A 26,909-nucleotide genomic window follows, 5' to 3' on the forward strand; every position below is an offset into this window, starting at 1 on the left:
TTGGACCCAAGTCGAGTAACAGTAGGTGTAACTGACTTGATAAGCTATATAGGAAGGTACGTAATACGTGCGCTGTGTGCACGTGCGAGTTCCCGACACGGCAGGTGAAGTGCCCGCGCGTGCGGTGCCCGCCGCTCAAGTGCTCGGACAAGGAGGCGTACAGGCCAGATAAGAAGGCGTGCTGCCGGGTGTGTCCTGAGGTCAGTTCAGCAACTTACTAGTACCATAGGGACCGTGCGCGTTGGAGGGTCTGCTACGCAGGGGTTACACTGTAAATATGGTAGAGTTAAAACGCCACGCCGCGTTGATGGAATACACACATTAACCCAAAGATTTAGGTTTTGTTTGACTGTTTTCAATATAGATTCTTCACAGACACGTATCCGCGTAGGTACAGTCGCTGGATATATACGAGTGAAATTATTTGTAAATGTACTTTAATGTCTAGATAATAAAGGCTTAGTTTAGATATTTGTAAACATTTTATCCGCTTGGATACATTTGCTGGTGACTGAACGCATGAACTGTAAGAAAAATCGTATACCAGAATAAATACAGCAAGGCTGAAGTGCATGAGGTATTATTTTCGGCTTCGACCCTGATCTCTTTAAGCAAAGATATTGTAGGTATTATTGAGCATTTTCGTTGACTACCGAAAGGATGTATGAGATACGGAATGAAGAGACCGACGGTTCGAACTGATAAAATATCCTCTCTTACAGCTACTTATTACGGAAATTTGCAATTAGTCTGCGGTAAAAATTTGACCTAAGTAAAATGTTTTTTCCTACTGTTTCCAGAAAAAACCTGAAGACGAATCGCTCATTAAAGATCAAGAAGGTGCACCGAAGACTGCGGAAGAAATCCTGGCCGAGGGAGGATGCAAGTTCCCCTACGGACCGCTGCCCAACGGCAAGGAGGTGCACCCCAACATACACTCGCACGGCGAGCAGCGATGCGTCACTTGTCGCTGCAAGGTAACTTGTTCTTACCCTTTATTTTCTACCTCGGTTGCTCAGAAAACTAGCTTGCTGGTTCAATCAGTTACTGACATCCAGCTACCCTTTGACGAATGAAATCTATTGAGACACATCGTTTGCTTGAAGGGCGACTTTACTTATATAATATTATGTTTCAGGATGGCGAGGTGACGTGTGTGAAGAAACGGTGCGGGCGCGGCGCGTGTTTGCGGCGGCGGCGGGGCGACACGTGCTGCGCGTGCCCGCGCCACCGCCGCCAACGCGCGCCGCGCCTGGCGCGCCCGCCGCCGCCGCCGCCCAGCTGAGCGGCCGGCGCCACCCCGACACCGACCACCCTGCTATGTTAACATCTGCGGCTAGCGGGACTTAACGCTGCAGCGATACGGCCGGCCGACCGGCGGGTGTTGACATGACACGGGTACCCGGGGCCCCGCCGTCGGGCCCCGTCGCCGGACGGCTCGTAGGCTAAGTGAGTGAACGCTTCGCTCTAATAGACTGATATATTTTTATGTACTCGTGCGATTCGAATGTCTAGTTGTAGTCGGCGGTCGCGCCGCGACCGCGTCGGCCCGGGATTCCGATCGACGGACGAATTTTAGCTTTACTGTGTATTATTCGGCGATGAATATTTACTTACCCACCGGTATTTTAATTGGTATTATGATGTCACGAAATTTTATAGGCGCATTACACGCTGACCCGACAATAAACACGTTCAGAGTATTAGAGCTCGCGCCCGGGAGTGAGAGAAGGCGAGCGGTTGATATCGTTGAAGATGTGCCATATTCTCTTAATGTAAATATAAATTATTATTTTTTACTTTACTCATGTGCATATTTATTTACGATTGTAACGTGTATGTGCGTCACGCACGCTTAGGTAGTCGTGTTTGAACCATCACAAGCTATCATTGGATTGGTCGCCTGATTTGTGCATTTGCTTTTAGTTTTATGTCAGTACAGTTAACTAATTTAATTTGTAGTCCTCTGTGGAAACTTGTCTGAAGGTGCTTTTTAGTCGTTGCAGCAAAGTAAGGAGCAGCTTTTATATTATCGCCTGCAAAACAGTCATACGTTTCCGTCTATTGTTTCATAGCCTATAATATAAAGTGTTTAATCCTGGTCTCGACTGGAAAAGCACCATGCTATACTAACGTTTATTGACGTGTTTATGGCATTATGATGAGCTTGCACAGTGGCCTACAGGTCAATATTGATTGAGTGTACGTATGCCAGTGCGTGAAATCGAGTCACACACGGACTCCTCAAGCGACAGATATTGTTATTCATTCATTATAAGTAATTATGTCACGTAGGTTATAAATAGGTGCAGATAAGATGTGGCGGCCGACACCACGTCGCCGGAATGTGAATGTGTAAATAATTTAGGTATCACTTTACGGTAATGTTTAATTGCTAAATAGTAATTAACGTTTTGCATTGTATATTATTTTATACTGATTACACACGGATTGTACTGCTATGGTTCAATAAGTAGGTAGCGACTAGTTTGATTAATTACTAGGTTAACGATTAGTTACGTAATTAAGGAAGCTAGTCCAAATGTTTGAAGGAGGAAGCCAGGTAGCCAAGAACCATTTTGAGAAATCATTTTACAATTCATTATAAGTTACTTAAGTATACTTTTAACTTAAGGATTTAAAAAATTAGGCATAAAGAACAAAATTCACGTTATTGTGGGTTCTAGTCCATCAAAATATGTATTTGATTTTGTGATTACATTTTATGTTACGGCTATTTTGTGGATGTCATATGGATATCACTCAATAACAAAGGCACAAGGAGTTCTCTTGATTTAATTTTTGTTTAATCTAACAATAGGGAAGTAGCACTATGGCTTGCGAATAACATAAACTAATGGCCATAAAGGATACTATGAATTCGCTTGTACTGCAATGTTTTATTATTTAACAATTATTTTAATTATCTATGTCATCTATTGAATGGCGAATGACGTAGGTAATAATATTATGGCCACACGGTCCTCCATGTGTCGTGTTGCCAATATATTTCTGTTATATGTAGGTATGTACAGATTGTACAGTCGCCATTAGATGTATTGGAATGGCTAAGGTGCTCAAAAATATATATCGTAATATGCACTATATTGGTGACCACTTTAGTCGTTCCAATGGCGAGTTTGCCCATACTGAGAGGACTTCAAACACTGAACCAAATTTGATCAACCATTTCGTTATTATACCTTTACATGTGTAATTTAATGTCTTCCTAAATTTGCATATCGTGAGTTGTTTAGACTCTATCAATAGTTTGTAAACAGTACGGTTAAAGAAATAAAATTACCTGTGAACACAACAGTCAACTTGGTTTTAATTATGTTTTAGTTTAGATCTACTCTGCTAATAGGTACAGTCAACTGTAAAAATATGGGTGCACAAATCATGTCAAAAATATGTCCCATAGCTCTTATGCCAGTGAATTAAGAACTATGGGACATATTTTTGAATAAGTTGGCCACACCCATATTTTTACAGTTGACTGTACCTTAAAAAATTACGACATAAATTTGTTGTAAAGTGCTCTGATAATAGCTTAACCCCTTACTGCCTACAATAAAAATATTTGTTCAAATTTGAACTTTAGGTAATAGCAGTCTTGAATATCTTATCCGACGTATATGCACTGAGAGAAAAATCATCACCAGGAATTAAAAAACAGTTCTGTACTGGGGGAAAAATGAAGTTTTAGTAATAATTATGGACGTTTCACTATTTCTGTAAAGTTTATTTATTTCTACAAACAGCTCAGTAATCCCAAATATAATATCAACAAACAGATAATAGAAATTGCAAGAACTAATAGAAATTGCAAAAGCCAATTTGTTGCTATTAGTTAACTCTCCTTGTCCCCGGATTAAGTTTATTTTTGTAATTCTAAGTGTGTTTTTGTTGTACTTTTCTCTCAGTGTGGCTTCGTATGCGGTAAAGGGTTAAATAAGTAAGTTAAGAAATATTTCTAAACCTTTGCGTAAAGACCCATATATTTTAGTAACTTCCTGAAATATGTAATCCTAATACATATGTACTTACATGAAAATCGTAAGGTACTAACTACTAGTTAAATAGAGATCATTCTATAACAATTCATAGGTAGTCAATAAAGAACTGACAAAAAATGAAGAACAGCACGTAAACGCCAAGAAGTTTAAGCCTTCTTGCGCTAAATATCGGTGAGAGCCTCCTTATAGCATATTAAACAGAAATAAAATAACTGTGACTGAACAAAATAAAATAACAGCGACTAATGATGTGACAGAAAGTCATGGGTTCTATCTAATCCCGCTATGCGTAGCCAGATAAACTACAAAATAAATGGAAGTCAAAGGGATGATTTGGTCAAAGCTCGCATGGTTTCTGCCATCGCGTCCGCGACCCGGTCCGCCACTTCCATAGTAGAGTTAACTCCCATGATGCCGATCCTCAAAGCTTTGCCGACGGTAGGTCCCAGCCCTGCCATTATCATGATATTGTGCCTATAAGACATTAAGATTGTGTATAAAATATAGAAGGAAGCAATTAACTTTTGCTAGCCACTTAGCAGAGTAAAGTATTTTAATACCTATATATATATAATCCAAAATTGAATTTATGATCGGCAGTTAAGATTAGAATAATAATTATTACGCTTACAACACCGATACTGAAACCGTTTCTCCAGGACGAACTGTATCGACTTTTAGATGCTTAAGTACTAAAGTACGACACTATAATACGATGGTACGTACTATTACTATAAAGGCCTGTGCACGAGTGCGTGCGCTAAAATGTTGGAGCTGCACACGCACATGTCACGCAAGTGGTGTGTCGTCTCTCATAAGGATCTGAATATATACTATATATAGTTCGTTTTTTTTTTAGCACTAGAAAGAACTCCACAGAAACAAGCGTGCAGTTTTTATCAGGCTCTATAATTGTTAATTATTATTGAATTATCTAATGTAGCATGGTCAATACATATAATTTACTTCACATTATTACCACTAAAAGTGCCGGATTTGGAACCACAAGCTTACTTCTACGAAGTTCTTCCTAATGCTAAAAAAAACGGACTATAAAACGCGCACGTACACGTGCACGTCTTCGTCTACGCACACGCATCCGGCGTGCACAGGCCTTAAAGTAAGTAATAATTATCTTGTGAACAAATGATAATTGAATTGAATACGTGTCTTACTTGTATGTGTAATGCCTATGCGGTTTCACACAACCGGTATGCATTTTTTTTTGTGAACGAATTATTCATTTCGTTTAAGTTCAGTAAATAATCAGTCATACTCACTTGGCTCTCATGTGATCCACGAACTGCTTTAAATCGTATCCACTCGGCAATGCCACGGTGGTGACCGTGACCAGTCGATCCTCGGGTTTCTTGATGAGGAACTGGAATCCGTAGTCCTGCAGGCGTTTGTGGAAGCGCGCGGTGACTGCTGCATGGCGGGCCCAGGATTTGGGAAGAGTTTCGCTGATGACTTCTTCCAAGCAACGACGGAGCGCCCACACAAGTGGTGGACTTAATGTGTGATGGTAACTATAACATTGGGAAAATAATGGTAAGTTTCAAACAAATGTGCCTGATGGAATAGTGAGAGCTGTTTAATATTATTTGGGTAGAGATGATTTGTCCCAATATGTTTCACCAAAGACAATAATATACACTACGGTCTACTTAATTCTCTTTGGTTTCACAAGCCTTTCCGCCGCATTGATTGTTATCGTAAAATGTGCATATATGGTACTTCCTAACTGAGTAATTGTGCTCCAAATAGTTTTATACGAAAACTATATCACAACCTCATTCAAGTGTTAAAGTAGTGATGGTCTACATTAAATCGGGATATATATCATCATACATATCGCAATAAAACATGAAATAATTAAACTTCCAATTTTGAGGCAACTTTTGGAGCAAAATAGGCACATAATTATTACGGTAGGTACTAATCTTTATTAAATGATTTAACGAACAGACTTCACAGGAATAATACACATTCTGTGCAGCATCAATAAATTAGCTAGTCTATCAGGATCTCTCTTGTGATAAAACTTTCAATTTATTCTAAGCTAACGTTATTGCAATGTCTATCGGGAAGGAAATGGGTTAAATAAATACTTACACACGGATCTTGTCATAACAGTTCCATTGCTGAGCCAATAACTTCATGTCGAAGTAAAACGGTGGCTCGTGCTTCCTGTTGTTTATCTTTGCTCTGGAATCAAACCATATCTTTATTAGTTATACGTTCTTAATATTTTTCATGAAAACTCCACAGGAGTTTTGCATTGAGATACCTCCAATGTTTTTTTGAAGTTACGATCTTATTTGCAATGCATTTCATAAAGATACGTAAAATTCTTAATCCATATCCATACTTAATATTATAAAGACCAAAGTGTGTCTGTTTGTCTGTCCGTTTGTTACCTCTTCACGCTTAAGCCGCTGAACCGATTTACTTGCAAGGTATGGAGATACATAGCTTGAGTCCCGGGGAAGGATATAGGATTTATGTCGGAAATCATCCCAGAAGATAGGGCAAAGGGGGGGTGGAATTGAAAGAGTTAAAGCATTGCCTAATAATTGAAGTAAGCACTAAGCAATGCGCGAATTGAATGATTGCTATTAGCATTATCCAGGCGCTATACCTACTTTAGGCACTGGTCCCACCGCGAGCTAGTAAGCTATGAGCTATCGGCTATAAACACGAACATAAATATAAATAAATAAATAAATATTATAGGACATTCTTACACAGATTGACTAAGTCCCACAGTAAGCTCAAGAAGGCTTGTGTTGTGGGTACTCAGACAACGATATATATAATATACAAATACTTAAATACATAGAAAACACCCATGACTCAGGAACAAATATCTGTATCATCATACAAATAAATGCCCTTACTGGGATTCGAACCCAGGACCATCGGCTTCGCAGGCAGGGTCACTACCCACTAGGCCAGACCGGTCGTCAACAACAAAAGATAAGCACTCCCGTGTAAATATAATTTTTAAGAAAAAAAAACCGACTTCTATGGGGCCCGGTGAAAGATTTTATGGTAGATGGTGCACTATGTAGAAAAGGAGGTAAAACCAGTACTTTCTAGTAGCATTTCGTTTCCGTAAGGGTCGTAGTTCTAGCCTAACCTAACCCACTTTTGTTCGGTTCTGCGAGGATCGCAGTTCAAACCTAACCTAACCCACTTAACGGCGCATGCGGTGCGGTGTACGGGAGTTTGAGCCGGAGGGGTTTGGCATCATCATACCCACATTTTATGGTAGGTAATCATAGTGGTTTATTTAGTTTAGGTATCATAGTGGTTTTCCGGGTCAAGGTCCGGGTCTCTGAGTGAGAGTCCGGGTCCGAGTCCCGGTCCGAGTCCGGGTCCGGGTCCGAGTCCGGGTCCGAGTCCGGGTCCGAGTCCGGGTCCGAGTCCGAGTCCGAGTCCGGGTCCGAACCGGATCCGGGTATGAGTCCGGGTCCCAGTCCAAGTCAAAATCGAAATTCGAAATCACCAAACATGTACTATGCGTCGTTGAAGAGTTCTGTTCTGATCATCATCAGCAGTTCCACTTCATCAAATGCGACAGTTTTTAATGTAAATGCTTGATTTTATGATGAAAATACAAAAAATTCTATACGTATGCCTTTAAGATTTGAGGAGTTCTCTCGATTCCTTATGGATCCCATCATCAGAACTCGAGCTTGACAGAAATGTGGCTTAAAAACTAAACTTGCTTAACAAACATAACGAAGAGGACAAATCGCCAAACGTGAACTATGCGTCGTTGAAGAGTTCCGTTCTGATCATCATCAGCAGTTCCACTTCATCAAATGCGACAGTTTTTAATGAAAATGCTTGATTATCGGATGAAAATACAAAAATCTCTATACGCATGCCTTTAAAATTTGAGGAGTTCCCTCGATTTCTCATGGATCCCATCATCAGAACTCAAGCTTGACAAAATTGTGGCTTAAAAACTTAACTTGCTTAACAAACATAACGAAGAGGACAAATCGCCAAAGGTGAACTATGCGTCGTTGAAGAGTTCCGTTCTGATCATCATCAGCAGTTCCACTTCATCAAATGTCACGTTTTTGAATGTATATGCTTGATTTGTTGATAAAAACACAAAAATCACCATATGTATGCCTTTAAGATTTGAGGAGTTCCGTCGATTCCTCATAGATCCCATCATCAGAACTGGATTTTGACAAAAACGGGACCAATCTGTATGCATATACATACAATCAAAAAAATAATTTTCAAAATCGGTCCAGTAATGACGGAGATATGGAGTAACAAACATAAAAAATAAAAAAAATTAAAAAAATAAAAATAATAAAAATAAAAAACATACAACCGAATTGATAATCTCCTCCTTTGGGATTTGGAAGTCGGTTAAAAAGAGACACGGCGATATTTATAGTTACTCGCCCAGCGGTCAGCTATAAATATCGCCGTGTCTCTTTTATTTACACGGGAGTGCTTATCTTTTGTTCGTGTTTATAGCCGATAGCTCATAGCTTACTAGCTCGCGGTGGGACCAGTGCCTTAGATAGCTGCTGTCACTAATTCCAAGCAGCAGCGCAGGCAAAAGGTAGTATTTTATACGAGTATAATGTACTGATCGATACGCGTAAGGAACGACGCCCTATATGCATTTAGCTTGAGCAATAATTTATTCCATTCACACCAGCTTTGGTGAAATCACCTTTTACAATTCCCTCAAAGAACGTGTCGTGTATTAGATTACTTATTTCAATTACTCCATGTATGGCATTTGCCTTCGGTTTTCTTATCGATGTGAAAAGGCTCGCGTGCTGCAGGAGAGTTGTGTAAATGTGGAATATTTTTATTGCATATAAAATAAGTGCTCATAAAAGTTTTTTTTATTATCCAATGGGCCCCAATTTTAGTGCTCGATAGGGTTATCAAGCAGAACATTCTGGCTCAACAACGCGGGATAGGGTGATTGATAGTGACATTTACGTGCACGGAAAAAGTACAAAGGGGATTTTAGGAGATTTACATAAAACGGTATAATATACTGTTCGATGTCTGTGAAAAAATCACCGTTCTAATTCGTGTGCACAATTAATCTGCTGATTAATATCGAGTTGCAAAAAAACTCTGGTTTCTTATGGAGACTGGCTAGATCCCCAGCAAACATTTTTGGTCGATATTCCGAAAAAGGCACCTATTTTAGGTCGCACAATTTAGGAGACCAAAATGAGGCACGTCGAATCGACGTCGTGGGCACGTCGAGTCGACATAAATGGGGAAAAAACGCACGTGCCGGCGACGTATTTATTGACGGTAAATTAGTGATTACAACCATTAGGTCAACACTAGGTCATGTTTCCGACGTGGATTCGACGTCGCCACGACGTGCCGCGTAGTGAAAATGTACTAATTTGCTATTCTTTACCACCTTTAGTTAGACGTGATGGCGACATATTTTTATCCATATAATTACTCTGCGAGGCAATATTTAGATGAGACGCGATGAAGAGAAAAAGAGACACAAACATTACGCTTATATATTCTTTTCACTCAGAAACAAAATGTCTAACAAGAAAACAACTTTAAGTTCTGCAATGATAATGGCGGCCACTAAGTCATGTAAAATTATTTAGGCCGATTACGCTGATGAAGAACGATGAAATCTAGTGCACAGAAAATTTTTTCGTGCAGTATGTTAGGTTTACATACAAAACTATCGATGGGCTTTTGAAATATTTAAGTTTTCAACATTTTATAAAATCAAAATGCATATATTTGCTTGTAATTGAGTGTTGTAATTGAATATTTGTGTGTGTGAGTGTATTGACTTGATCAAAAATATTGTTTTATTTTGAATATTAGCACAATGAAGTACCGTGCGATGGCACCATTCAAGATATAAAAACTTAAATTATGCAATTTCATATTTAGCATCTCGTTATAATGAAAGAAAATGGCGGCACAACCTTATGGTATTGATAGTACTTTACAAGTGATTTTAACTATATGGTCGCAATTTGGTATCTATTTTAAGTAACATTTACCTAAAATTAGTAGCTAAATCGACATAAAATCGACGACCTAAAGGTCTCCGTATAAGAAATAATTACGTCGCAAATACACCTAAAATGTCTTATTAGTACATTTGACCTATTGGTCAGGGTTCGAAGTTAATATTACCTAATATTTCGACAGATTTTCAACCATTAAGTCCCTGACTTCATGGTCTCCGTATAAGAAATAATTACGTCGCATATACACCTAAAAGGCCTTATTAGTATATTTGACCTATTGGTCAGGGTACGAAGTTAATTTTACCTAGTAATACGACTTATTTTCAACCATTAAGTCCGTGACTTCATAGTCCCCGTATAAGTAATAATTACGTCGCAAATACACCTAAAATACCTTATTAGTAGATTTGACCTATTGGTCAGGGTTTAAGGTTAATTTTACCTAATATTTTGCCTTATTTTCAACCCCTAAGTCCCTGACTTCATGGTGTATTTATGAAGTGAAATTTACGTTTTATTATCCCTATATTTTGACTTGGAAGTAAAAGTGTACAATACGTAAAATAATTGGTGACTTAGGACGTCATTTTCACTTAAATTGGTAAAATCTTCTTCGAGCCTAGGAAAAAATACTTAAAATGTTTGCTGGGGAGGTACCAAATATTTGATTAAAGCCTAAATTAATTCGTCCAATAGTCATTATTTTACAACAGGAATTTCGGCGAATTAGAACCTTTTAGGTGTGGAACGCCACATATGTCTATACGTATAGGGTAATTAGACTGTATGATATACTTTTGATCGCGAACGATAGATATTTATCTTTATTTGGAAAAGTATTCCAGGGTGTCAGTTTTTTATGACGCGTTGTTTCCAACGCTATTATTGTTGTTGACTCGGCCCGATTCTAACTTTAAGATACGTTAGATCTAGAAACGGTATGAATTAGATATGTCAGTGTTAAATGTGACGTTTCTTCAAACAAATACGTCAATTTTGACACTGACACATCTAATCCATATCGTTTCTAGATCTATTAATTGACGTATCTTAAAGTTAGAATCCGGCAGTATAGCGTGGTTTAAGATTTGTCCCATTATAAAATATTTTATGGCATACAAGTGGCTAACATAATTATTAATTAACCCAAGTAGTAGGACCTATAAATCCTATAATAAAAATTCATCAAATCATTCAAATTGAAAAATACCTTTCATATTTAGGATTAGTTAAATAAAAAAAGGAATATCAAACAAAGAAACTCAAGACACAGTGGGCTCGTGAGGATTAAACCTATTTAGTTGAAACCCAACTGTTATTTACAAGGAGATACTGGAAATAGTAACTTACTCTGCTCGAGCGCTGAAAGCTACAGGTGATATGCCAGCAGGCCCGCTTAACGCTTTCTGGCCCGAAGTGTACACGCCGTCAACGCCCCACTCGTCCATGAAGAACGGAACTGCACCAAGAGACACCACGGTGTCGACTAGCAGCAGAGTTCCATATCTGAAAACAATATTGTGTCGTGTTAATTATATTGTAAGACGACTTTTTCATCACACCAGCCCTGAACTTAATGAATAAAAGAAAAAAAAAAGTAGGTACTGACATGTGTGAGGTAAAACTCTCAAAAAGCAAATTTATACCATTGATAGGTACAGTCAGCACTACTATTAGCTTAGCATCTATGCATACAATCTTCTATGCAGAGGGGGGGGGGTACCTTTTTCCTAAATGGAAAGGGAGTGTACCTAAAATCTTTTGATGCATTACCTCTAATTAAAGCAAATAAGGGGTCTATTCAGCAGCTCTATACTTAACAGAATAAATGCAGTGATATATATATCTGATATCTCGTAATTGTTTTTAAATTTTCGCACCTTCATTTGTCATACAAAATGCTTTTAAAGTTCATCGGTCATTGCATTACTTATTTTTTTATCACAAGCTGACATTTCAATATTTGAGATAGGTCTAAACCTATGTTGCATGCTAGGGTCGCAGTCTTCAGTAGGGTCAATGCTAACCGGAGTATGTAAATACAAGTAGTAATAAAGAAGATTGCAACACTACGTAAAAAGTTACAAAATTGCTGCAAGTTGTAAACTAGTTAGTTTTAATCAACCTAGCTTAAAACTGCCACCTAGTACGTAATAAAATTAAAACGGCAGACAGAAGCGTTCATTTAAAAGAAAGTTCCAGAATGCGGTTGCAGAAAGTTTGTATCTTCCGCGCACTTTCCATTTTGCTTTGCATGCTAATTGCAGTCGTTCTCAGGATACAATTAAAAGAGTTTTTCATCTCACCCAGTATCCGGAGACCTGGGACGCGCAAAAAGTCAAGTCACGGAGAAAAGAGAGAGCGAATATAATTAAATTGTTCGGCCTCTTGTGTCCCTATTCACAGAGGGCAATCGAAGAGTTTTTCTCCTGAAAGTTCGTTTTCTTTTTAGTTTGGCACTGAAAGAAGCCCGGCTAAAATAGTTACCGTGTTCCTGGGAGTCGGTGAGCGTTTTTTCACTAAGTATTTATAGGTATTTGCACAGACCTTTTCAGATTGTAGCAGACAGTCTAATTACACTTCGAGTTTGGCCACTTAGATATTCCGAGGGGATAGTCTAGATTTTGAATTAGATTAGGAATGCCAGTTGTTATAATAGTATGTATTATATTGTTTGCAAACAATTGACAATGTAAATATAATAAGTTTTTGGCAAAAATTTCATTTTTGGTACAAGCTTTTATCGCTGACTGCACTTTTCTATCCACGGGCAACTAATGCTCATCGAGACAATTCTAAAAACCCCAAACACAATTAGGTTTCGTTGTTTTATCACATAGTTCCTATGGCCACCTCCGGTCTCCATCATCAAATCCGCTCGATGACACCATAATATGGCATTGTCATCCGACTTACGTATGTATGCAAAAATTCAGCTCAATCGGAAACCGGGTAGTGGATCAAATTTAACTTGCAAGATTTGATTACAGACAGACAACGGTCAGGTGAAACTAAATAAAAGCTAGTAAAATCATTGTTGGTCTGATATCATATATCTCTACGTTATAATATAACACGAAACAAAATAGTTCAACTGTGCCTTTATGTACCTGATGGGATCGCTATATATGGTTTGAAACTTCGACCTGTCGAAATTAGGTCACATGAAAGAGTTTTACTATGTTCCGGATTGGATCGTTTCACTACTAACCACTTTCAGAAGAGTTTAAGTGGAGTGAAACTGTACTAGTTCTTTAGACACGTCAAACATGTAAAACTATACTTTATGAGTTATTGATGATAGCAATTTTGTAATGGCTGTTAGCATTCGAGTAAAAAACGACAAAGTGGCGTCATTTACAAATTAATTTTGTATGTATAGTGACTTATCACATTATTCTTATTTAAAAAAATCGTTGACGGTACTCTTAAATACTCGCAAAGCTGAACGAAGATAGCTTATACATATCCGAGTTTCAGGTTCAGTTTTTTTTTATTAGTCCACTTTCTCTGTATAGAGTAAATGACTGCTTGTTACATTTTTCATCAAAGTTGCATCTTTTTCAAATTTATATAAAAATGAACGATGCGAGAAATATAGTATATGTATCTGTAGCTGGCTATCAGCTGTCATGAATTGTTAACACACTTATATAGAAATAAATTATATAAAAATCAAAATAATCTTACTTATGGCAGAGCTTGCCAAGACCCTCCAAACTTTGGACGGTGCCCGTCGAAGAGTCCCCGTGTGTGATGAACATCCCAGCTGGACGGTGTTTTTTCAATGCTGACTCTATTTCTTCCAATGAAAAAGTTGTAAACGGTACTGAAGTTACAATTGTCTCCACTTTAATACCTGAAAAAATAAAATTATCCAGTCAGTTGCGTTTCAGTGGTTTTGAACAGTGATTTAGAAATAATAAAATTCGAAATGTACTAAGGTTTTGAACAATATTTTTAAGGCTCCGTTGAGTTTAACAAAATACTTCAGATCAAGAGTCGCCAAGGAGGCACGGGATTCAAGGTGAGGGATCTGGATTTCCCTTAAAATGTTAACACAGTGGATTCTTATATACGCTTAGAGGGTTGCACTCATGTCATATTTGGAGTTGAAATAGACCACAAGCTACGGTGTTAATAAAAATGCGAATAAAAATAGAGGGGTTGAAAAAATATTGTCTGTTATGACTGTCTAAAAAGAAATTGCTTGCACAATTAGGTAAGAGTGTGTGCACATGTGACAAAATTGTGCGTATGTGTTGCAGGACTCGTATTATGTAGGTAATAAAGCGATTTAGTTATGCAACGGTCTTCATTTTTGGTGGGCGCGCAACACTCGCATCAGAACATGAAGCGTTGCAGTCGAGTGTTTCGAGCAATGGGGCAACATGAAGCACTGTTAAATATTCTGCGGCGGTGCGCGTGTGCGTACGATTTTATCAAATTTAAAAAATATTAGAAAATCTCTGGTCGACCATTTCTTTTGCCATCTGTCCCGGAATAGGTAGTTTGATCTGATTTGTGCGCTTTGTGCATGATTCCTGTAAAACTATTCGTGACGTGACTAAGAATTATATAAATATTCGATATACTGTTATAGTCTGAATTATCACAGGTGATTTTTTCGGGCTCGGACCCTAATCTGTTAAACAAAAGGAATTGTTTCCTTTATGCAGTGGTTATAATGCTTACTGCTAATAGCCCCGACTTAAGTAACGGGAACAAGCCCGTTTAAAAAGCAAATTTACCGTTCTAATTATATGGTTCAGATTCATGAAACAGCCCATTCGGAGATAACACGTTTTTGCTATCTCCAAAAACAAGACCACCCTGATTGTTCTCTGAACAAGCTATCATATGAATTTGAACCTTAATACTATCACGATAGTTGCTTTTTAAACGACATGGTTGCTTTGGCACGTGCTGTAGACCGCTCTTAAAAGAAACAAAGGCTTTTGTTTAACGGATTAGCACCCGAACTCGAAAAAATCACCTGATATAATTCACACTATATGACTGACCATATCTACTGGCCATTTTAGTAGCCCGTTCGTCCCATATACTCCTGTTGGGAACAAGCAGTAGCTCGCCAGGGGCGAGGAGGTTGCTGATGATGGTCTCCATGCCGGTGTGGCCGGAACCGCTGATGGCCAGCACCAGGGGGCTTCGTGTTTGGAATAAATATTGAATGCCCGCGCGAATGTCGTCCATCACCTGGAGAAATACATCATGCACGAACTAATGAAACAAATATTACTATGTACAGAAAAATTAAAAATTAAATAAATACAGAATAAATAATAGTACTAGTACACAAGAGACCCAACAAAACGTGTCTATTACGAAAGATACAAGCGCAAGCGCGAGCAGGCGCCCGTTCCATAATAGCTGTGCGCGGCAACTACTATGTCTAGACACCAAAATTGGTGTGAGCCGCATGTACTTGTAGCGACGCGACGAAATCGCAGAGTCAGCCACGCCTGTCACTATTATAACTGTGAAGCGTAAGTAGGTACAATCTCCAACATTACTCTTGAGTGAAATAAAACTATTTTTACAGTAAATATGGTGCTACTTTACCGCCCGCCGGGATTAAAGACAATACGTGCCTATGTCAAAAATTTAAAGGGCCATATGTACTGTAAAACGTTGTACAATGCCTACATGTGCGAAAAGGTAATTCGCAACTCGTGTCAATTTAAAATACTCCCTTCGGTCGTGTTTCTATTTATCGCCACTCGTTGCGAATTTCCTACTTTTCGCTTTTGTATCGCAATGTACCTACCCATTTTAAAATAATGTTAACTAATGAGTAGCAATCCCGGTAATCGAAGAGAATATGAATAGCTCTTAAGTATTATTTTTTCTGCGATCTGGTAAAAAATGAACTAAGTAGTTAGGTGCTTAGCTACCTCTACTATTTAAAAAGTGAAGCCATTATCTTGTTAAGTACACTTACGTGAAAGTATTCATCGCATATCGGAGATATGACGGGTCTGGTCAGGGCTTCGGCGACGGATGGCCAAACATCACAGGGGCCCGGGCCACACATCAGCGGTTTGGTGAACTGCCGGTCTCGGATTACCGGCTCAGGCAATGTTAGTTTATAGGATGTCATTTCTGAAAAATTATATTATAAAGTTGTAAATATGTAAATATATCAAATAAAGTCAAATTAAGTACAAAAAATAAAAGCCCATACTATATTATTACTACTTCAATCAAATAAGACGGTTCAATCGAGTGCATGGCGTGCCAAATAAAATGGATACTTATATTTCGCTTGGTAATACATTTTAATTTGCATGCAGTGTTTACCTCAATTTTATTGTACACTAAGCTCTTAGTTATTAAGCATTTAATAAACTTTATTTATGCGTCAGTGTAACAGTTACTGGTAAACCAATAAAATAAAAATAAAATGCACATCTTTTTCTCCCTGCCCTTATCCTACGTTATGTGGGGTCGGCACAACATGTTTTTCTCTTCTATTTTCCTCTGTCTTTCGTCGCCTCAGCACTCACTCCTTTCTTTCTCATATCTTCGATCACACAATCCATCCCACACACACACAATTTATTTAGGTCTCTTCTTTCATCCGCCACTTTCGTCGCCTAGCATTCTGATCCATACATTACTACAGGTCTCACGATCGTTCAGTAGATTTTCCCCTTAAGTTTAAGAGGCATTCGTGGATCGCAAGTTATTTCAGAGACCTATCGCCATTTCATTCATCCCGCATTTATTCTATTTTTCACGTCACTGTCGACCAATGTGCAATTATGCACATAACAGAATATAATATATGTTAACCCTTTACCAGGCTGACATTTTAAAAATGACAATCGAATGTCAGTCTTACTCATCGAAAATAGAACACATGTTTAAAGTGCCGTATGTGGGAAATATATATCCCTTAGGCCCACTTGCACCATTCCACTTACCCAGGGTTAAGCGGTTAAACCGTTAACCTAGTGTCAAATCGTATGGGTAACCATGGAAACTCCAGATTTAACCGGTTAACCCCGGGTTAGTGGAATGGTGCAAGTGGGCCTTAGCCTGGTAAAGGGTTAAGCTAAACACCCTTCGTCACATTGAAGTATTCTAAATGAAAAGAACAAAATCAGCACACTAACATGCAGGCGGTTACCATTTTTAAATCTGTACTTTTAAAAGCAGTAAGCATCGCATTTTATCTTGCATTTAGATGTTTATAATCCAAGAGCGCTCGCCAAGAGCGGGCGAAGTGTTGACTTAAAATATCTGTTTTCTGTGACCGATATTTCGGGCAAGTAACCGTGAAGTTTGGTTACCGGAATCGGGTTAATGTTTAGATTTAGTGCTAATAGGGTGGTTGTAAATTTGCTACAATGTTCTGGCGTTATCGGATGGCACATTTGGCAAGGGAACCTCGCTCGCCCAGGGCGCGAGCGGCGTGCCAGCCCCATATTTGTGCCACTTGCTGCAGTTCCATGAAGTTGGATCGCGGTTTAACAGCTTTTATGCTTTTTATATGGGCTTTTATTTTCCAATTAGGTAATATATGTGATATTACGGCATGGGTGACGAGGTCACTGATAACAGGGTCAGATGATAATGAATATTGATAAACGTGTAGCAATGTTATTAAACACCAATGAGTACCTATGTCGGACTGGGATTTCATAATGCATCGTTTTAATTTGTTAATATTCATCCATTTCTATATCCCTACCCTACATTACTTTTTAAAAATACTATGGATATCTTAGGTGGGAATAAGATATGTACATCTTGATGACGAGTAGTTAATAGACCGTACGTAGTCTTCAAAACGAATATACGAATTTACGATACAAAATAAAAGATAGGTATTACCTACGCTGAGCATAGTTAGCAAAAAATATGAACTTTATTGATACAAACACACAAAGAGAAGGCTTAGATAAACATTTTTGCCTAGTCATAGTAGTCATCACAATACACCGTGTTTTTATTGAATTCCGTTAACTTCGGGGTATGGGTTCGTACGTTGAAGGAAACTAAATGGCATAGTTAATGTTAAAAATATTTTTTTTAAAATTTACGTTGTTATTTATTTTAATAAAAAAAGTAATTAAATGTTGCATATAGCGTTGTTGTAATACGAGCATTATATTTAATTCAAGTACATCGTAATAGTACAGTTTGGGAGGTTTGTAGGAGGGACTTATAGATCGAGTTTATATTCAAATTAATTTAAAGCGTAATAGAGACAAATTATACTATAAAAACAATTTGACAAGGAAAGGAAAACTCGTGATCGCAAACTATTCCACTTCGTGTTATTCAGCACTTTCGATCAGGAATAGCCGACTCTGAGGCATATACCTATTGCTAAGTGTGACGGAGATCGAAAAGCGTGGAGTTTCTTCGACAAATTGATTCAATTCCCAGAGTGACTGTACTGACTGTCGATGCCCTCCCGTAGGATAGGTAGGGAAGACGACAGAGTCTCCGCCGGGACTACAGCGCAAATACATCTGCCTTGTAATTTCCTTTACCACGCCTTTTACTAAACTAGGGTAAATATAACATTCATCCGTCTAACATAAACACACTTTTGAATATTGGATCAAAGGAAAATTATAGGTTATATAATTATCCATCTCAGAAGCCTATCATGATCTGCTAGTAAATGGAGAACAAACGATTGATATTTAACAACTTGCTTAGTGAAAGGTACTTTTCCTGGGATTAAATATTGCTAAAAGTTATGTTCACTATACTATACACTAGGTACAGTTATCATTAAAAGTATCTAGCGTATCGGACTAGGCGTTAAAAGTTACATCACAAGTCATACGATATCATGTCAACAAAAAGATATCTCTACATGTACAACAATCAGACTGTGGCAAATACTTTTCAGCGCTTAATGTAGAGATATACATATGTATATCCTTTCAGATGCTTTGGCATGTAGTTTCAACCGCTACTATAGATGCTGACTGTAAAGTGATTAAGCTAGAAACTGCTTGAGCAAAGTTTGCAACTAACTGATCCATTACAGTACTTATGTAGATACCTATTCGCTTGTAGTTTAAACAAAGCACGACTACCTAACTAAAATAATTGTAGCGTATATTTTCAGAGCAGTAAAATACAGGGTGTTTGGTACATCGTTTGCCAAATTAAAACGGCAGATAGGTTGAGTCATTTGCTATCTTCTCATGCCTAGAAAAACAAAAATGGCCATAGTTTGTTTTACTATTACGCAAGTAAAAATTTGAAATATACGAAAAACTGACATAGAAGTGAAAAAAAAAATTTGCGCTAAATAAAAAAATAGGCCTGAGAAGATAACAAATGACTCTACCTATCTGCCGTTTTAATTTGGCAAACGATGCACCAAACACCTTGTATAGTATACACTTACAGAAATTAACTTATTTAAATTGTAACATTCGTAAACAAACAGACTTGTTTACGTCAAATTTAAAAATAGAATAACCAATGTTTGCGAATGTACATATGTAACAGAATATCAACAATATCGCACAAAATAGACTAATCTCTCAACTCACTTTTCGTTATTCGGGTATTCCGTAGTCTCCGCACAGTTCTGTGATGTCTGCTTCTTTGATGCCAACTGAGTGAAGTACTAAGTTCAGTCTTAATGACGTCACTGTACCAGAGTGATAACGTGATTAGCCTGTTAGCTCGTTTTGTTTTTATTTAACTGTTCCCGGCTGATAAGGAGTTCTCAGAGTCAGCTAGTTAACCCGGTCTTGGTCTTATGGTAATTAGGTTGATGCGAAAGTAACTAAGTACTTACACTTTTTTGTTAATAAAAGGATAAAGTTGACATAATATCATTTATTACCTCTTGTTGACGACTTGGTTGATTTTTGCAATTAAATACTATTAGGTACCTATGCTGTTAGCTAACGAGTTCTTTCTAAATAAAAAAATACTGGTTTATCGCCCTTCATACATGATGTTTGCCTTTGTAAAATTGTGTAGCAGTTTTATATAAACGTACAATTTTACTCGTACACTTACTATAAAATTAAAATATCATTTTCACAAATTTTAGGATTAGACCTGAGATATGTGAAATACGAGTAAGGAACTATTACTTTGATATTGTCAATGGCAAACTTGAAAATTAAAATACCTATATCTATGAAAAAATAACAAATATAGACTTAAAATATGTATACATATAATAGTTATCTATATAGGTATACAATCGAATTCAAAGAGTACTGGCATTAACTTTTCTGGGATAGAATCTCATAAATTTCAGATGTTCAACTTCAACAATATTTCGAAAGCGATTGTATGTACATAACCCACATTTATCGTGGGCATATCCGGCCGGCGCACTTGTGACAGATTTAATTCCTGTACCGAGAAAATATATTGCACACATATTTTTGTCCGAATAAGAGCAAATACGGGCATTTATACAAAACTTTATGAGGTTCGAACGATATCAGAGTATATGCCGATATTTACCGTAGCGATATTATTTTACAAGCTTCTATTTAGTTTCACCTGACCGTTGTCTGTCTGTCTGTCTGTAATCAAATCATGCAAGTTAAATTTGATCCACTTCCCGGTTTCCGATTGAGCTGAAATTTTGCATACATACGTAAGTCGGGTGACAATGCAATATTATGGTGTCATCGAGCTGATCTGATGATGGAGACCGGAGGTGGCCATAGGAACTCTCTGATAAAAATACGAAACCCAATAGTGTTTGGGGTTTCTAAAATTGTCTCGATGAGTATTACTTGCCTGTGGAAAAAAAAGTACAGTCGGCGATAAAAGCTTGTACCAAAAATGAAATTTTTGCCAAAAAATTATTTAGACATCCAATTTCATTGGTGTAGCTATAGAGTATTATCGTCAATAGGTAGATATAACTCTGTCATTTACGAGCGTTGTAACAATATCCTAATTGCTACTAATTAATAAAATGGAACTATATCTGGGCTATTAATAGCAATACATAAGGGCCAGGTGATTTACTGCTGCTCCCTTAAGCAAATTACATATTAATTCACTTTATCAACAAAATATCGTTTTGTGACATTCAGATTATCAAACATACAGGCCTATTCGGATTTCGAGATAATCACAAGATCTAGAGACGATTTAGAGATCAACTAGATCTACATTAGATATCGACTAGATGTGACTTGGATATCTAAGTCATAACTTGTCGAAATCGTTCAAGAGGACCTCCAGAATCGCGGAAACGTCAAATTTGACATATATATCTTACAAATTAATCTCTTTCTTATATCTTTAAATTTATTTAATTATCCATATCGTAACTTGTTGAAGTCTAGTAGAAATCTAATTCATTTTCCGAATCGAGCCGATAGATATCGTAGGAAACCTTTTCAAGAATTCACAATTAATTACAAATAAAATAAATATTGTTCTCTTAGTATTGTTAGTATTGTTCTGTTAGTTGCAATCAATGTTAAATACATTTATTTAAATCCTTCATGTTAAATAAACTATTACTTATTTCCATATATTTTATAACCTTAGTGGCAGCTAGTAGTTTGTAAACAAAGTAGAAACGTATTTAATTTAAAACCCTCTCCGAAAGTTAAGTGTCCAGTGCGACTTTTCTCTGGTTTTAATTTCCGGGGCATTTTCAGTGAGGAAATAGTTCGTTGAATGAGCCGACCGTCATAATGACGCATACGTTACAACCTGAATGTGAGAGTAGGTAGGAAATGGAATGAAATTAGGTGCATGTGAAGCTTGGGATGGCGTGTAGGCTTAATTGTTTCATGTTTGTTTTATATTAGTTAACTAAGCTGGTTTTAAATTTACGATTGTATTAAATTCGGATAAGGATCTCTATTTTTTTCCCGACAAGGTTATAGGATAGATGTGGACGCGTTTGTAGGTACCGTTGTTATATAAAACTCCACTGTACTGGCAAAATTACTTAGACAATATTAGTAAACATAAGTAAACAATTAAGTAAGTGTAAAACTGACATAGAAAAGAAAGCTTTTATTACAAAAACATAACACAATTAGATAGGGAAAGTTTTCCTTGTTCAGAATACTTAATTCATCCATATTTTATCTAAAAATTAAGCCTTGGGTTTTTTATTTGAAGCATAAAATAAATGAATCAAGATTCTTTTAATATTATCAATATTTTTTTAACCATAATAATTCTTTCATCTCTAGGCGCTAAGTGGCAGTCAATTTAAGAAGCAACATTAGTTAGGGGCCATTATTTTCACAGTCAGTTTAACCGCCTGCGTCCGCAATTTTCAGTTACACGGAAACTGTTTGCGTTATGTAGCTGTGTTAATGTACCGGATAACAGTTCGCAGCTGGATTTAAAAAAATCCAATTTTATCGCCCGCATTCGCAGTTCTACCATGTTTTTGGCCAGCGTGAAAATTGCGTCTAAATCTGGAAAACGTTTAATTTATTTAAAAGCAATCCTGATATAAAACGCAAATGCAACTGTTCGTTTTAAGTGTGTGTAAAATCTAGAATGTACAAGCTTGAGGTTAAGGGCTATTAATATACCACTATATATCCTTGTTTGACCCTTTGTGTGTTCCATAAGCGTACGTGAAACTTCTGTCGTACCTGAAATTTTGGCCGCTTTCTCGTCTCAAGCGCTCTTCTACGTAACCAACATGTTTAGACTGTTTGTGTAGATCCATTGTAAATCGGTGTATAACAGAGCAGGCCGCGTATAATCGCGTAAAGTGTAGTTAAAACTTCTACACTTGTTAGTTAACGAGAGTAAGTATAAGTTTGAGGCAAGTTTCAGAGTAATTTCAGCGGGCGGGCGACGACAAAGATTTCGGGCTTAGTTTTATGAGTTACTTGTTCAAGTTTTAATTAAATGACTCTCTTGATTACTGATGAAACAATTTGGTTTTGGATCCAAAACAATTTGGTTTTGGATCCAAAACCAAATTGTTTGCGAGTGACAACTGTGACATCTGGATATAATAGGTGTGAGCGAGGTACGCATTCGATTACTTGAATCAGGAGTGCTTTACAAAACGATATCTGTTCCAGAAAGGTCTATCTTATGGTTTTGATAGACATTTGTAATTGAAATTCGTAGTCAATGAATTTTAATAAGATTTTAATATACTCATTAAAAGAGGTTAAATCATGTTAATACTTAATCAACTACCTAATGTTAAAGTACCTAACTATGAAAGTTACATCAGGCAAGGTGGGGTAATACTAACATAGTTTAGTTTGCTCGGGGTAATACAAACAGTATGAGGATTCCATACAAGTGATAGTTCTTACCCCATCTTACCTTAGGTATTATTTTTTGCAAATTTGTTCCACTTTTCTAGTAATGAGTAATGTCAGGAAAATTAAGGTAATTCCTATGTAGATACATTTTTGCTATCTACGATATTTTAAGGATCAGCATACGCTATAATGTCCTTGTATCTTAGTATCCATAACAAATGTAATTATTTTATTACAGGAAGCACTCGAAGAAACCGGAAGTCCTTTTTTGTCAAAGCCGTTATTCCTAAAATAAGTTTTCTTTCTAAAGATTTACAAGCTTTTCCTTGTAACGTGAAGAATGTTAGACAATAAACTAGCGATCGGCCCCCAGGGCGCTTGAGTACAAATCCAATTATTTCCCGTGGCGCGCCATGGCGGTGTGTAATTGATTTATTTGCTCATTTCTTGCACATACCTTTGTTACACGGACTGTATTTTTCCGCAGATATACTTAACAAATGTGTTTTAAAATGCGAACTCTTTAACACAATTGTAGCGGTTTCCAACAGAAAAAGAAGATTAATTTTGTCTAGTACGGAGGCAAGAGTGATGTATCCATATAAGTAATGGGTGTGTCTTATCGATTGTAGGAAGCAGCGGAGTGGACAGCGGCGCGATGCGGCCTCGGGCTCGGCCTCGTCGTGTTTTAGAAACGCGTTTAAGAGGCTTTACTTCAGACATTGACGAATTGCCCCCTACTTGAGCTTCGGTCGCACGGCTCGATGGACACAACTGCCGAATTCACGTTATAAATTGATTCCTAGTAATTCCATCGCCTGGAGATGCCATTTTTAATACGAACTTTTTGTCCTGTCCCTTTATTGAATAAGGTCATTGGTCAAAGCGCTGTCCATTCATTTCAAGTCGATCTTTTGTGTGAAAATCAGGTCTTTTTGCGCGTCGCTACTAAATTGGGATTTAATAGGCAGTAAAAACGGAACGAATTCAATCATTGGTAAATAAATTCAGGTATCACGGAAATGTGTAAATAAATAATTTCAGCAGAACGCTACCAAATAAGTAATGAGCTGAAAATATAAAATGAAAAGGTGGTAAATTGTGGGAGGTCGAGTCGAGTGCATCATTACGTAACTTGTATATTCATATGTCAGTACAAAATAATGCCAGTGCACAACTTTTCTTCTTGTATCTAAAATAAGTTTTTGGCAAAAAATTCCTTTTTGGTACAAGCTTTTATCGCTGACTGTACTTTTCTTACGACAGACAACTAATACTCATCGAGACAATTGGTTCTAAAAACCCCTAACACAATTAGGTTGCGTTGTTTCATCACAGAGTTCCTGTGGCCACCTCCTGTCTCCATCATCAGATCAGCTCGATTGTACCATAATATTGCATTGTCATCCGATTTATACATGCATGCAAAATTTCAGCTCAATCGGAAACCGGGAAGTGGATCAAATTTAACTTGCAAGATTTGATTACAGGCAGACAACGGTCGTGATCAAACGCAAATTGTCAAAATTAAAACATGTAAGACTCAGTGAGGGATATATCTAATGTTATCGCCTTCTTACAATTCACTTCTTTGTTTTAACAACAAAATGGGGTGGTTTGGCGGATTTTAACATTTCAAGTTAACAAATAATGTATCGTTTTGGCTTCAATACTAGGAGAGATAAAGCCATAAAGGGTACTTTGTAGGTGTTTGTAAGTAGGTTTAATCCTATTTCCGTAAACTAACTAAAAGGCTATATAACTATACGTACTAGTGCTCGACATGCTAATGCCCAATAGATGACACCTTGCTCTCACCTCTATTGACAATGACTTAATTTTCAAGATGACATGTTGTACTGGGACCGCGTCGAGCACCAGTACGTTTACCTTATCATTGTTTAAATAGGTACTTATTTTTATGATCCAACTAGGTAGTCAAACTAAACTACCTAAACTTAACGAGGAGCTAATGCAGTAGTTAAAAATTGACGCGGTTAATTCCCCGTAGCCTACGGGGATAGGGAAATACATTTATTCCGTGAGTGCGCTTAACCGCGGTTTGTTATCAGAATGTCTGAAGCGCTGCATAACGAGGCTGCAGAGACAATGTTCCCCTTTGTATTCCACTCCACATGTACTCGAAATAACAAGGGCTCTATTTTCAATTCCTCCATCGCGTTCTGCGGTTTTATAAGCATAGGGTTGAGCGCCGCCCTTAAAATGCATAAAGACTTTTTGCATATACGAGCAGTTTTTCCTTCAGCTTTGCATCGCGTCGGTAATGGGGGCTTAGGGGGGATACGCTGGAATTAGTTAGCTGGAACGACGGTCAAGTGGCGGTTGAGTGACACCGTTTCCGTGGTTTGTGGAGGCATACACTTTTTATTTCAAACAGGAAGGCTATTTATCCGAGCTTTAGCGGAAGGGATCAGGGATAAATAATAATAGGTATATCCAATACATCCGTGGGTACAACTAATCTATATCATGGACAAATATAAGATGTCCTGTTATAAGACCTGTAAGGATATGATGGTCGTTCTTGTTTACGTGACAGCGTGATAAAACGGTGTCCGTCACTTTGTATCCAACGGTGTTAGAAAGTGACAGGTATTTTATTACGTGGATAAAGATGGTTAAAGCTATCCATAATACGCCGGCTGTATGTACCATCATGAAATCAGTAAAAATATATTTCTAAATATGTTATAGTATAATTTTATATTACAATTGAAGCATTGACACAAAAAATACCTGGCTGGCAAAGCCTTCAAATAATATAATTCTAGATTTGGCCAAGGCATTAGTTTTGGCTCACGGAGCTCGCTGCTCTATTATTTTAGGCGGGCGGTAAATCAGACGTAGGGCAAGATAACAATTCTTGGGAAAGATAATACACGCTAATGTTTGTTTGCTATGTCTCATCCAAAAAGCTGTGAAATATATGAGCACATTATAATGGCCTTGTATTATCTGCAAATCTATGAGAATCGGCAATTTATTTATGGATCGACAATAAACAAAAGTATACTTACTTACCTACTTTTCGTATTGTTCCGCCCAATCACTTATACAGGGTGATTCAGGAGACGTGAGCAGGACTAACACTGCGCATTTCGTAAATTATAAGCAACTGTTTCGTATCAGTATTAGTGAGGTTAAAGTTAATTTTCTAGTCGTGTTGAAAAAAAAAGTTATTAATTTATTTACGACATGCATGGTCACCCTACAATTAGAATACTTAACTACCGATATTCTGTGTCAAATTGAATGTCATCACGGACTGGTTACTTTTGAAAACTCGTATCTCACTCAAGTTTGACATTTTATTTTCTTCGTAATCATAATGCTGTCATTACTGTTAAAGAGGTTTTATGTTTATTAATTAGGTCTTGCAGGGTGACCATGATTGTATAGAATTAAATTTGCCCTCGCCAAAAAGTTAAAAAATAGGAAAAAGTGTGGTTGTTTCACCTAAATACGACGGTGATCGATCAATTATCAGTTACTGAGTGTGCAGGATTAGTCCTGCTCACGTCTCATGAATCACCCTGTAGATATTTATCCATGATTATATTATAAATATAATTAAATATGGTATGTAGGATAAAGTACCTATAACTATTAAATAT

General features: G+C 37.4%; 1 protein-coding gene and 1 long non-coding RNA gene across 2 annotated transcripts; one reads left to right on the top strand and one right to left on the bottom strand.

The window, feature by feature from the left end:
* The first annotated feature begins 63 nt into the window (after nt 1-63).
* On the top strand, nt 64-3,318 carry LOC134670221 (uncharacterized). Its single transcript, XR_010099031.1, has 3 exons — nt 64-200; nt 801-977; nt 1,139-3,318. It is a non-coding gene; the product is annotated as an uncharacterized LOC134670221 (long non-coding RNA).
* A 963-nt stretch (nt 3,319-4,281) lies between these two features.
* Nucleotides 4,282-16,157, bottom strand: LOC134670213 (alanine--glyoxylate aminotransferase-like). Its single transcript, XM_063527931.1, has 7 exons — nt 15,999-16,157; nt 15,061-15,253; nt 13,727-13,895; nt 11,387-11,542; nt 6,135-6,227; nt 5,300-5,548; nt 4,282-4,493 (listed from the first exon to the last, which is right to left on the bottom strand). Exons 1-7 carry the CDS (start codon nt 16,155-16,157, stop codon nt 4,340-4,342), a joined length of 1,173 nt encoding a protein of 390 aa, XP_063384001.1. The 3' UTR covers nt 4,282-4,339.
* Nucleotides 16,158-26,909: the final 10,752 nt, after the last annotated feature.

The sequence above is a fragment of the Cydia fagiglandana genome, chromosome 13 (genome assembly GCF_963556715.1).
Source record: "Cydia fagiglandana chromosome 13, ilCydFagi1.1, whole genome shotgun sequence".
Lineage (NCBI taxonomy): Eukaryota > Metazoa > Arthropoda > Insecta > Lepidoptera > Tortricidae > Cydia > Cydia fagiglandana.